Consider the following 13,837-nt stretch of genomic DNA (forward strand, 5'->3'; position numbering starts at 1 on the left):
GCATTTTAGTAGAAAAGAGGTTTTTTTACAATAATAATTATAGTAATGAAATTAGTAAATAAATTAGTCCCATACATTGTATCGTAGACTAAACGACAAAGATTTCAAAGAAATACCTTTGGATGATGAGGAAGAAAGTGTAGAAAACGGTTTTGAAAGTCCAGAACAAGATAAAATAGAGTTAATAGAAAGCAAACAAGATTTGAAAAATGGGAAAAAATTCAGACTTTCGTCTGCTCCTGATTGTATAGAGAGGTATCCCATCATGCACAAAATGTCATGCTCTGATGCATAATGGCATGCTTGAGTGAACATCCTATGCTTGAACGAATATGTCTTGAATTAGCATGAATTTATTTTTAATAATTATTCATTATCTAATACCTGTAAACATTTATTACTTTAAATAATTCTTTTTTATCAAATTATTCTAATAGCATTTTCACATTTTAAAGAAAAAATATTAAAAGAAAATAATTATTATCATAAAAATGTTCTTTGCTTTTACGGTTGTTTACTTTACTTCTCTGCGAATCTGCTTTGTTTACTACTGCATGTGTGCATACTTATTCCGCATGTGATGCATTTGGTGGTTAACATGCTTATCCTTATAATGTTAGAGTCCAGGGTTCGAGTCTAACTGCGGTTTACATTATTATTTATGTTCTATTTTCTATATTTTCTGCCAAATTATTATTTTTTGTAATTTACCTATTTCCACAAAGCTTTATTTTAAAAGTTTCATTTGAGCAGATAAGGAGTATTTTTTGTATTAATATTTATTATTCTTGAATTAGTTAAAAATAATTTTAAACATATTTTAGTAAATAAAAATGGAAATTAACTATGCCAAATTTGTTTTTCATAACTTGAATTAGATGAAGTGTAATTTTAAATAGATTACATATGAACACTTTTATAGCTATGTCATTTTTGTAATTGATTAATTGAACATTCAGTAACATTTCAATAACTTTATTTTAACATTCAATAACATTTTTATTAATATATAATTTTTCTTTGCTTTTGCTGTTTGTCTAACCTTCGACCTCTTAGGTCTGAACATGATACACTTGAACGAGTCGCATGTGGTTTGACGTCAACCATATCCAGGTAGGGACGTACTAACAGCTACAATTTTCTTAAATAATAGTATATTAGAATGCCTGGATTACCACATGGGTTGTCTTCTAAAGAGGGCATTAATAAATTTAATATCTTGCCATCTAATATATGACCATCAGTATCTACTAATACCATAGAGATATCTCTATGCTAATACCCATGCAAGGTTCTGCTGTACTATTTTAAATTATTGTCTTTTTATACATTAACAGAGATTATATTCAGATTTTAATAATACCAATTCTTTAAAAAAAAATACCCTCTCAGAGGGTATTTTTATGCTTTCATTTTAATGTAATAGACGATTGGTATTATATTAATCATACTTCTTTAAACTAATATCTATTTCATTGTATTATTTTTAGAACCAGGTCTACAACAGTGCAAGCAAGATCTGCTTCTCATCGTATAGGACATGACACCGTAGATGGTGCAGGCATTGCAAGGTGAGTTTGGGTTTGGGATAGAACAAAGATTTTTTTCTTTTGCGTTACTGCAAACATTTGTGAAATGTACAGTTGCTTTTTGACAACTTTCAACCAATATATTGGTGTGTACCTCATGGAATAGAGGACATATTACCAGTTGAGACACCCATATTCAGAGCACACCCCTATTAAGAGGCAATATGTTTTAAAACTTCAGGGGACAATCCTATTAAAGAGAGAGAGTTTAAATCCTATCAGTTCATGTTGTGTGTGGTGAGTTTAATGACTGTGATTTAATGATATTAGTTGATGAGTTTTTTAACTTAATTTATAATTGAACTACTAGTACTACTTATAATTGTAAACTACTATAATTTTTTCATTTTTTATATTTTACTAAAAATCTTAAATTATTATTTCAGAGCAAAGTCACTGGATGGAAGAAGCAGAGGTATGTAGTATCAATTTGTATACAAACTATATCCTTATCTCCTAAAATATATCATATAGGGTCCAGCAGTTTTTTCAGGTCCATCACCTCTCGAACCAATAGATTCCATAATATGATATTAAATTTGTTTTAATTTCTTTCTTTTTATAGCTTACATGACACTGCCATCAAGAAAGCCAAAAGTTACATTGTGCAAGAAAATGGATAAACTTTGTCTTTCAACATTCTCAGAAACAGGTAAGGATCACTAAAAGAGAGATATTAAAACTCTGTGTCAGGAAATATTAAAATATGTGTTACCATCCAAATGCATTAGAGTTTAAGCTTGGTTCCCACTAGAACGTAACTCAAGGACGTAAACGCAACGCAAGCGTGTTGACCAATGACAAGCGAAGTTATAGACAGTTAGCAATCACAAGCGAATAAGCCATCGCTTGTGATTGGTCAATTCACTTGCGTTGCGTTACGTCCTTGTGTTGCGTCGCTAGTGGGAACCACGCTTTACTGTAATAAACAATAATGTAAGTAACCCAGTTTATTAGTTCTTATAAACTAAAGCTCTTTCTACACTATCAAACTAGTTTGACAAAAAAGTGTGATGTGCCCAAATATGGTATGGATATCATCGTGTCCATATATGGGCTCATCACATTTTTTTGTACAACATTTCAATAATAACAACTTGGTGTGAATCAGATTGTTCTACAAAAGACTACATTAATATTTTGTTTTCTATTTTTTCAGGTGATCTAATCACTAAAAAAACTAAGTTGAGCCGACCTTTCTCAATGACTGGTATTTTTAAATTGTAAAGTGTTTTGCGGTGTACACAGTGTTTGTGATAATTTTACAAGTAACCTGTTTATTGTGGCCTTTTTGAGAATTTTGTCATAATAATAATGCAATGAATGCTATGCAGAATACAAATAGCTCATTCACTGCCATGCTGATAAATTGTGTGTTCAAAAACAATAAAGGTTGAAATATTATCTAGCAGTAACAGTGACATTAACTGACTGAAGAATAAGACATAAGAGGCAAAGTGGACCAAAATAGAGAAGGTAGCTTTGTATGTCATGGATAAACAAAGTAAACAGCAGAGATCTTATTATATAATAGGTAGGTATTCCATCAAGCATCACATACCACAGAAATGAAATGTTACAGAGGATCAAGTTGAGGAACCAACGAACTATCAAAAGATAAATTGGAAGCTCTAGTATGAAGATAGTTGGCACAATAGTTTATAGCTGCCAAAAAGATGCCTTTCCTTTGAAAGGTATGGCAAGCAGTCTTTGTACTGTATCTATATTTTTTAAATGTTGGCAAACTCTGTGATACCGTGTTACATATGTATCACATGTGACACCGTCATAAGCCTAACTTAACCTTAACATAATACAGGTACCACATTTACATATACAGATACATAAATGCAACACTGTATTACAGAAATTGCCTATAATTACTGGACATATTATAATGCCATATGTGGAGATACAGTAGAGGAAGTCGGGTGGAAATCTTGGGTACACAGTAGGATCCATCCATGGTTAGCAGAAATCTTGACATGAAAAATAATCCATTCATTCATGAATGAATTGAAGATTTGTTTAATAATATAAGACATCTTAAAAGTAAGGTGTTAAAAATGTGGAATATTGTTCAAAGTGGTATGGTAGATATGAATTGCAATATTAATGTACAGAGTACATGTATAAAAATACATAATTTTATAACAGTCATTTATTCATTGTTGATATAAAGTACAGTACACCACGTATATGTATAGTTCTGAAGAGAACTGTTGAGTTTCTCAATGTTTTGATCAATATACTTTTATCATCCTCAGGAGTTTATTCATTGTTATTATCTATGGGACCAATACAAATTAGATTACAAAATGATTATACAAATGTTTTTATAGTACCTGAATATGATTTTGCAGTATAGAACATTTTATAAGACATTTAATAATAAGAATTCAAATGTCATTCAACACATGTAATTTGCATAATTGAATATATTTTTTTAAATAAAATATTCATTTGATTTTTAACATTATATGTATATATTAGCATGTGGAAATAGAATAATTTTTAAAATTTAAAGATTTACATATAAGTGTATTTTTTAGGAGACTCAAAAGGATAAGTTGAAAATATATATATATGTTATCAATTTGCAGTTTCAATCGTAATCCCATAACCCACCAAATTTTGAAGAACAAAATATTGAAAATTAATGTTTATAATAATATTTATTTGATAGTTATTTTTGGCATTTGCAGGTTTATTATGTATTATAATCTAGTGTTTATTGTTTGCCAAAGATTTTTTTTTATGTAAGAAATGAAAATTGTATGGGCCCGGGGATAAAAATATTATATACTCTGTCTGGACAAGCATCTTAAACGCTAGGCTGGTACTACTACCTAGGCCTCTAGCATGGCCGTGCTTCTTTTCGTACTTTAAACTTCTTGGGCCCAACTAAGCCTAGCCTAGGCCAATTTTCAGAACGATTACGGAAAAGTACTTACCACGATTTGTGTGGCAAATCTCATACCAAAACATCTTGTATCATGGACCAAGTATTGCTTATTATCATGTATAACATTAATTAGGTCAGTAGCGTGTGTCGTTCCGTGTACTATACTTAATTAAAGTTAACTTAATTTTTGTAATAGACGTACAAATATATAACACACTGGTCGAAAATAATTGTGTGCTTTCTGTCTGTTAGTGTGTAACTACGATAGATGTTTTTAGATCATATTATTTTTTTTTTACAAATATTGATGAATTTATAGTTGTATAATATAAAAAACTCGTTTTCCTTCTATCTTTGTGCAATTCAACAATTAAAAATGTAACGTAAATTTATATATTTTGAATGTTTGTGTAAATGTTATTGAGTCCGCATCGCGATATTTCAAAGAATGAATGTACATTGCACCACTTACTAACGAAGTGAACACTTGAATTATTTCCAACTAAAACTTGGTTCCCACTGGAGACGCAACCAACCATTTTTTTAAAAGTAGGCCTACTCAATCAAACGCATTCATGGTTGGTTCTCACTTGAACACAACGCACAATATGTGACTCCTGTATAATGGAAGGATTCGTTAAGGGCTAGGGTCTATGATACAGGATTTTAATTTATTTTATTTTTATTTGAACCATATTTAATGAGGGTGATCCATCCAGAAATTGCTGATCATTTGGGACCCTCAGGACAGCTACAATACACAAAATACAACAAAAACAGAAAAGTTAAGGAAAAACAAAAGCCAATAAATAAAATTAATTACATGAGAATTAAAAATCTGAATAAGAAAATTTGGAATATAGAGAATAACTGATATGTTGAATTAAGCAAAAATATATAATATATATAAATATTTAGATCTAATATTTTACAATTTAAATTCATAGTTTCATTACCGAGAAAAAGAGGTTATACAATATTACTGTAAAGCCATCATTATTAAACCATGTTCTCATTCGTCATCATTACAAAGTGGTCTAGGTGTGACATTGTTAAAAGTTGTCTCTGTGGTTATCCGTCCACCCGTGTCAATCGATTCAAATCGATACTATTTGAAAAGATAAACTCAATATTGACTAAATAAATCCTCTACGATTTAGATAAATCAAAAACTTGTCATCACAGTCGTACACTGTTATTTTAAATACACTAAGCGTCGGGTGTAATATTCAAAATGAGGACCTTTTTAATAAGTCTGTCTCTGCTTCTCGGTATTCTACTGATGGTAAGATTGTTTACCTTTTTGTTGTTAATAGGCCTATATATCTGAGAATGTTAAAGAGTCGCTAGCCAATCGGGTTTGAACTATACCATGAAAGCCTCAATGGTCTAATGGTTAGGACATCTGCATATGAATCAGAAGGTCCGGGTTCGAATCTCTGTTTGGGGCGACTTTTTCTCATTCGTACAGATTTCCTCATCTTATCGTTTCAAATTAATTTCAGTATAATCACCGGATGGTTTAGAATTAAAATTGTATGCCTAATGTATATATATTTTTTATTTGTTTTCCTGAAGTGAATATTACTTTAAAGATTGGTCCTACGATTTTCCTCTTCCGATTTTGTAGTTTTAATAAAGTTAATCACTTCCGTAGAAAAAAAAACGAAAAAAAATATGTTTTCACTTATAATATAATACAATAAATGGTTAAATTCAACCAAAAATCCATTGGCTGGCAGCCAATTTGACAATTTTTTTGGGGTTTAATTTCCGTTTTTTCAGGTAAATAAATGTTGTTTAGGTCCACTTTTTGGTCATAGTGGATAACTATTATGTGACATTAAAATGGCATATTCAACAATAAAAATTTAAAAAAAATATTTGTCAGGGGGACAATTACATCTTTAAGTATACAGTACACAGTTGTGTTTCATTAAAAATTTAAAATGACGCAGAACAAGTTTAATACATTTATAGACAAAAAAGAACACATTTGTCACTTGGAGGCTTCTGGATTTCAACACGAGTTCCGAGCATTGTATTCAGTACATTTTATATTGAAGTAGCAAGATTTACATCAGATATTAGATGTAGATTAAAAAAAAACTATTAACATGTTAAAAAAACGTAAAACGGTTCCTTGATTTCATAGTTTAAGTTAAGGAATATTTTACTTTCTTTTTAAAAATCTGTATTTCATAATATAATTCAGAATAACACTACTATTTATTGAAATTTAATTGCAATTAATAGTAATATTATTTTGAATTATATTGTGAGTTTGAAAATGGCACTTCAGGTAGGTTAACAAACTCCCCGCCCCCTGCCCACCTACCATATATATTATACTATGACGTTATCCAAATTCCTTCACTTGCACTGATGAAGGGCTAGTGTTGCCCGAAAGCTCTGCTAACTTTTCTGGCTGTTTACTTTATCGTTTTGATTTAGCTTTTTGCTTTTTATTTTTGTATCTCCATTGAGATCCAGTCACTGATACCCACAGCATTGTCATTTTTTCCAGTAATTTGCCTTTGGATTTATATATATATATAATTATATTTGTATAGCTTTTTAACTATAACTAGGCTTACGTACTAATTTTAATCTAACAGGTTAGAAGAGTTGAAAGTCTAACGGTTGAAGAACAAGCTGCCAACCAGGCATGTGAACCCTTCCTCGGCATTTCATGTGGATCGTCAACCGAATGTGGAGCCAGCGAATGTGACCAACTTCAATGTGTCAATTACCGTTGTTCGCCGTCTCCAATAGGAATTGGAGGTGCCGATGGTGACGAGACCGAGACGGATGATGATGGTGATGAATAAAGTAACCGAGTGAAAGAAATTGTGCCAAGGCCTAGCAAAAGACTGTAAATAAGGCATATGTGTTAATAACTACACGACGTAGAATTTAAATGGGTGAAGGGATCATCAAACAAATATAGACTCAATTTTTCGTGCATTTAACTCTTCTTTAACTACACCCTTAATATGTTAAATACATCTCACGCAAAGATGATGATGATGGCATTCCAGCAGAAAGTACGCCTACGATCACAACAACTCACCAATGTTATCTGTGAATGGATGTAGACCTATTGTATACACCTAATTAAATCAGGAAAATTAATTATCTTGTAAAATTGACATTAGGACCTTGTTAAGAACTTATTATTAAAACGTAACAAAGTGAATACTTAAATCATTACCAAATATAAAGCTTGGTTCCCACTAGAGACGCAACACAAGCGAGCTGACCAATCACAAGAGACAGTTCAGATGATCCATCACAGTGTCATTGGTCAAATCATAATTACTCTCCGCTTACGTGATCGTTGCGTTAAATATCTAGTGGGAACCAGGACGCACCAATCGTATTATAATCTTAATTTAAAAGTATGAAATAGGACTATTATGTATAGTTACATATGAGTATCATAATGTACGGTTCATATTATAATTTTAAAAATATAAATTCAGAAAGGCGTTTACTGAAATGTAACCACTTATATTAGATCGATTGGGAATAAATGTTATTTTTCCGAAATATCCTTCTGAGTATTGTTTTATAAAGCAAGTTTATACATCAATTTAAGTAATACCGACATTTGTTGTAGATTGATCAATTACTTATTTATAGCCTTATGCTTGTTAAACATTAAAACAGTGATGCATAATGATCAGAATTACGATTATAAAGACTTCAGACGAGAAGGCGACTGATTGAGGAAGCTTTCGGATTGCGACGACCTTATGACAATGTTGTCGTTCCTAATCGCCTGGTCCATTTCTTGGTTCACACTAGGATAGAATGTAACGCAAAAAATGTAAGAGCGACAGAAGTCATTAGACCAATCAGATATCGGTATTAGGGTAATGCGTTTAAGAGCTTCGGCTCATTGCATATCCGTTTTATATCAAATACGTTTTCCGTTCATCATGATTTAGATTAAACTTATACAAATATTCTTTTAAAAGAAATGATATATGTATATTATATATATATTCTATTGATACAAATAAATGGTACGTATAGTACGGCGAATGATAATCATGACGCGATGGATCATCCTGCTTGCGTTGCATCTTAAAACCAAAAAAAAAAACAGACGAGCGTTAACGATAATAAAAATAAGAGTTTCTGTTATTCCTTAAGCGTGGTTCTCACTAGCGACGCAACGCAAGGACGTAACGCAACGCAAGTGAATTGACCAATCACAAGCGATGGCTTATTCGCTTGTGATTGCTAACTGTCTATAACTTCGCTTGTCATTGGTTAAAACGCTTGCGTTGCGTTTACGTCCTTGCGTTACGTTCTAGTGGGAACCAAGCTTTACGGACCACAACGCGGAGCGGACGGGCCGTTTCCGCTCAAATACGGTACATATTCTACGTGGGACACGCACTACGCACGTTTCCGCTTACCATTACCACTCGTCTGTGTATATAACCTTTAGCGAGGAGAACCAAGCTTTCGAACGCGCCAAAACAGTACGTGTACAAGTAATGCAATCAAGTGAGGAAGCGCCTCTGAATGTCATGCATGCGCACAATAAGTAATCATAACGTTACATGAAGTCGTTCATTCGTAGTCGTCACAAATCGAAAGATGTCTAGTGTATATGACAATTATGATATTTGTTTTAAACCTCGCCTCGAAATTCCCACTTTATTCCCTTTTTATAATTTTCTAATACGCTATTGATACTGTAACTAGTAAACACAATAAGACAATATATCCCATTCTAAACCTTTATTAACGAAGACACAATTTCAAATAATATATGAACAATACATGAAAGTATAGGCCTATACACACAATGAGCCTATACAGCTCAATGCATTATATGAAACCTTCGTCACTTACGATATTGAATTTAATTATAATTAAAAGATGTGCATTGCGCTCAACACTAACAATTTGATATTTGTCTCTATTACGCAATATCCAGTTCAAACATCATAATTTATATTTGTATTAAAATAGTAGTAGTATGAAGCTAAAATTAGAATTGGTAGGCCTATAATGTATGGTTTACGACAATGCATGGAGACGGAAGACAATTACAGTATTATTATAGAATAATATAAAATCGAAACCCTGAAAACTGAAAGAATTAAAGAGACACTTAAGCCCGACAGTCTACACACTATCAAACTAGTTTGACAAAAAAAATGTAATGTGCCCAAATATGGTAGTGATCTGATATCATCGTGTCATGATCATGGGCACATCACATTTTTGTGTCACATAAAGTTTGATTGTGTAGACATAGCTTTAGCATAAAGGGCAATTTACATTAGGAAGATAACGATCTAGTGTAAATGGGCCTTAAAACCAAATAGAATAGATGTAGTTTTCCATTGTGTCGATAATGAAGTAAGAATGTGTCTATAAACGAATAATGAATGAATTCTTCACCTGCTACGCACACAATAACCAACCAAAGAAGATGAGCAAACCCTAACAAATCTGAAATGTAATAAACAATTATTGGTTTATTCAATTTTTGATTGGATTTAAATTATTATATTAGTGTACCACCAGTATTGGTTTATGATTATCGATTGTTTGCTGATGCGCCGCACGGAAACAAATCTAATAGCTGGTTTCGCAATACCGCTGTTCGATAAAACGGAATGTATTCCACATATTCACTTTGATTAATTGGATCAAAGCAAATATTTACCTGAAAAAAGTTATATATCAGTCAATGGTTTTTGGTTCAATTTTAACCTTTTTATAAGTGAAATTTTTTTTGTTACCTAATTTTATTTTAGTCTTCATTTTTTATGTTTTTGGGGGGACAATACATTTTTTTTAAAGAATGTAAATATTGTTTTGAGATGATGTAATCTAAAAAACAACAACAAATAATTTACCTTTATCTAACATGGGGGGTGATCGATGTCTCTATGCTGGCATTTAGAATATTTACATTGCAACTGCGTACAGCCATTTAGTTCACAATCTTTGGGGTTATCATTTTCTTCACTGCACACTGTACCAATAAGAGGCTGACATATCTGATTTTCAACTTCCAATGACAGCGTTGGCTATAAGATAAAATATGATGATTTTGCTTTGAATAAAAAAGAGGGATGTGTCCAAATATGGTAGTGATATGCCCAAATATGGTAGTGACATGACATCATCATGTCTAAGGGCACATCACATTTTTTGTCACATAAAGTTTGATAGTTTTAAGCTACAGTTACACCTTCCGTTTTACAGCCGGAAGACGTCGACAACGTTGAATTCTATTACGTAAAAAAACCGCCGCCGTCTCGACAGAATAAGCTATGAATATTCAAATTTAATAACCAAAATGACACCTGTTCATTATGAACAAGATGTCTATAAAGTATAGGCATCAAGACTCTTTGCGTACCAATATTAATATTATGCAAATATCATTGTAGTCAATGAACAAAAGTGAAAATGCTTTAGATTCAGTGACTATGACTGTGTTCGGACGTGAAATGAGCAGGTATCTTCTGTCTCCACTTCAATGAACTGGTGTATAGCTTCATACTGAATCTCAGTAGTGTTCTGAACCTCCGTCTTGCATCTCCCAGTACAATCCCCAGCTCTAAAGCATGACACTCTGTCTAAACTTACCTCAGGCTGTTCAGTGGTTGTAGTTGTTCCAGGCTGTCCAATGGTTACATTCACAACAGGCTGTTCAGTTGTTGTAGTTGATAAAGTCAATTCCACTACTGGGAGCTGGCCCTTTAGATTTAAACATGTAAAAATAGATAATACCATGTAAAATGAATAATAATAATTAAAGGATGAGGATAAGATGACAATACTTACAGATAGGGTAATAAACCGAGGAGGATTATGAGTGAATGCGAAGACCGATAAAGTATTGTGATATTAATTACTAATTGATTTATATCAATAATAGGACATAATAGTAGCAAGACCAACGATGACAATAATTATAGATTAATTGTGGATTTCTGTCTAATGATGCTCGGCTACTAATCATAGGGTCCTGAGTTCAAGTCATGTCGTGTCAGGATTTTTCCTCATTTTTAATCCCAAGAAAAGACTTTGTTTATGTAGATAATATTGTGTATAATTGTGTTTGCCAAGTAGGATTGTGAATGAATTCGCTTATGGTTAACATTGACAATGCTGCGCCTAAATATATATAGTTTAAAAAAAACCAAAGTGATATATTGTACCTCATTATTTTCTGAAGTCTCTGATGTTCCAGGTATGTTTTCATACTCTATGTAATCAGCCGCTTCTTCTGTAAATGACGTTTCTTCAATTTCTTCCAGAGCAAACTCATCGGCCTCAGCTGTTTCTCCTTCATCATTGGCCTCAACTGTTCCTTCATCATTGGCCTCAGCTGTTTCACCATCGACCTCAGCTGTTTCTGCTTCTCCACCATCGGCCTCAGCTGTTTCACCATTGACCTCAGCTGTTTCACCATCGGTCTCAGCTGTTTCACCATCGGTCTCAGCTGTTTCACCATCGGCCTCAGCTGTTTCTTCTTCTTCGCCATTAAGTAATGCTTCCCAATCTTCCTCATTTCCTTCTTCTCCATCAGCATCAGCTGTTTCACCACCGACCTCAGCTGTTTCTTCTTCTTCGCCATCAAGTAATGCTTCCCAATCTTCCTCATTTGCTTCTTCTCCATCGACCTCAGCTGTTTCTGTGTCTTCAACATCGGCCTCAGCTGTTTCTTCTTCTTCGCCATCGGCCTCTGCTGTTTCACCATCGACCTCAACTGTTTCGGCTTCTTCGCCAACATCGATATTTGCTTCCCAGTCTTCTTCATTAGCTTCTTCTTCGCCATTGGCGGTATCGGCTGTTTCGCCATCGGCGGCTTCAGCTGTTTCGCCATTGGCTTCTGCTTCTTCTACATCGGCTTCAGTTGCTTCTGCTTCTTCTACATCGGCCTCAGCTGTTTCTGCTTCTTCACCATCGGCCACGGCTATTTCTTCTTCTTCACCATCGGCCACGGCTATTTCTGCTTCTTCTCCATCGGCCTCATCTGTTTCTGCTTCTTCATCATCGGCCACGGCTATTTCTACTTCTTCTCCATCGGCCTCATCTGTTTCCGCTTCTTCACCATCGGCCACGGCTATTTCTACTTCTTCTCCATCAGCAAAATTTGCTTCCAAATCTTCCTCATTTGCTATTTCGTCACCAGCATCTTCAGTTGCTACTCCTTCTTCGTCAGCAACATTGGCTTCTTCGGCATTATTTTCTTCTCCGTCTTCTGCAGGAAGTGGGGCAGAAATCGCCTAAATTTTCATTAACGCAAAGAATAGAAAATGTTTATAGGATATAAAAGCAATAGTTGTAGAAGTCTTGTATTAAAAACTCATATACCCGCGGTATTTTGTGTAAGTTTACAATCTCCGCTTACCTTATACCATGGAAATAAGTATTCTCAATGTATGTAATAAGCTGTGAAATACCTATCAATTTAAAAGACATTTAGACGGGTTGTGTGTCTCAGATAAAAAGTACAACAGAATGGCGTTGTGACTTTGTGGTTATGATGCTTGGCTACCACTCCAAGGGCCCTGGGTTCACGTCCCGTCACATGTCAAGATTTTTTCTAAGGACAAAATTACTCCACTCCCTAAGACTTGTAATACGACTTTGTTTATGTAGTTTATGTAGAGCATCTTGTGTACATGTTTGTCTTGTGAACCTCTCAGGGTTCCTAATGATCAGCAATGGCTGAATGGATTACCCTCATTAAATATGGTTTAAAAAACACACAATCATTGCTTTAAGTGTCCAAGATAAATGTAAATCAAGGCAAATCATTACAGTATTTTGTCTATTTTATAAGATAATAAAATATATGTCTATTACCTGTTGAAATAAGATCAAGACGCTAAGAATCAACACACCCCTCATCGTCATCTTGATGTGCTGACTTGCATCCCCTCATAAACAACTCAAATGACCAAAACTCAAAATCATTTACCCATCTCAATACTACATCGATTTCCAATTCCCATAATATTTATTTTACCATACTACTTCTTTCATATTTAGAGATGGTTCGAAATAATATCACTTGTGTGTTTATTTAAGCGATTTTCGAAAATCACGGCAAATCCATTTCAAGGATTTGTATTATATATACGATTCAAGGCAAATCAGCAACACACCCCTCATCTGTAAAACGTTACCAATTAGCCATTTAAACAACTTACTTTTGTTATGCTCAATATTTTATCTCTTTCTTTTTTTGACTTATTTTATTGTTTACTGTTTTATACAGTATTTCTTTTTATGTATTTTGCATATTTGTATTGTAGGGCCCCTCATGAGACAAGCTATTCCTTCTAGTATG

The 13,837-nt window shown here is 33.4% G+C and overlaps 2 protein-coding genes across 7 annotated transcripts in view; one reads left to right on the top strand and one right to left on the bottom strand.

Moving 5' to 3' along the window:
• LOC140059910 (FERM domain-containing protein 8-like) overlaps window positions 1–4,886 on the top strand; it is a 35,127-nt gene extending 30,241 nt beyond the window's left edge. For 3 of the 6 annotated variants that reach the window (XM_072105894.1, XM_072105893.1, XM_072105892.1), the window contains exons 12-17: window positions 88–255; window positions 1,057–1,113; window positions 1,491–1,571; window positions 1,976–2,004; window positions 2,155–2,241; window positions 2,749–4,886. In XM_072105894.1, the coding sequence (XP_071961995.1) occupies window positions 88–255; window positions 1,057–1,113; window positions 1,491–1,571; window positions 1,976–2,004; window positions 2,155–2,241; window positions 2,749–2,816 (490 nt within the window). In that variant the 3' untranslated portion in view covers window positions 2,817–4,886. The remainder of the gene's footprint in view (window positions 1–87; window positions 256–1,056; window positions 1,114–1,490; window positions 1,572–1,975; window positions 2,005–2,154; window positions 2,242–2,748) is intronic. The other 3 variants (XM_072105897.1, XM_072105895.1, XM_072105896.1) reach the window with 2 other exon arrangements.
• A 4,250-nt stretch (window positions 4,887–9,136) lies between these two features.
• On the bottom strand, window positions 9,137–13,424 carry LOC140059921 (uncharacterized). Its single transcript, XM_072105913.1, has 5 exons — window positions 13,351–13,424; window positions 11,697–12,767; window positions 11,122–11,232; window positions 10,383–10,556; window positions 9,137–9,972 (listed from the first exon to the last, which is right to left on the bottom strand). Exons 1-4 carry the CDS (start codon window positions 13,399–13,401, stop codon window positions 10,389–10,391), a joined length of 1,401 nt encoding a protein of 466 aa, XP_071962014.1. The 5' UTR covers window positions 13,402–13,424; the 3' UTR covers window positions 9,137–9,972; window positions 10,383–10,388.
• Window positions 13,425–13,837: the final 413 nt, after the last annotated feature.

This window comes from Antedon mediterranea, chromosome 10 (assembly GCF_964355755.1).
Source record: "Antedon mediterranea chromosome 10, ecAntMedi1.1, whole genome shotgun sequence".
NCBI classification, from domain to species: Eukaryota; Metazoa; Echinodermata; class Crinoidea; order Comatulida; family Antedonidae; genus Antedon; species Antedon mediterranea.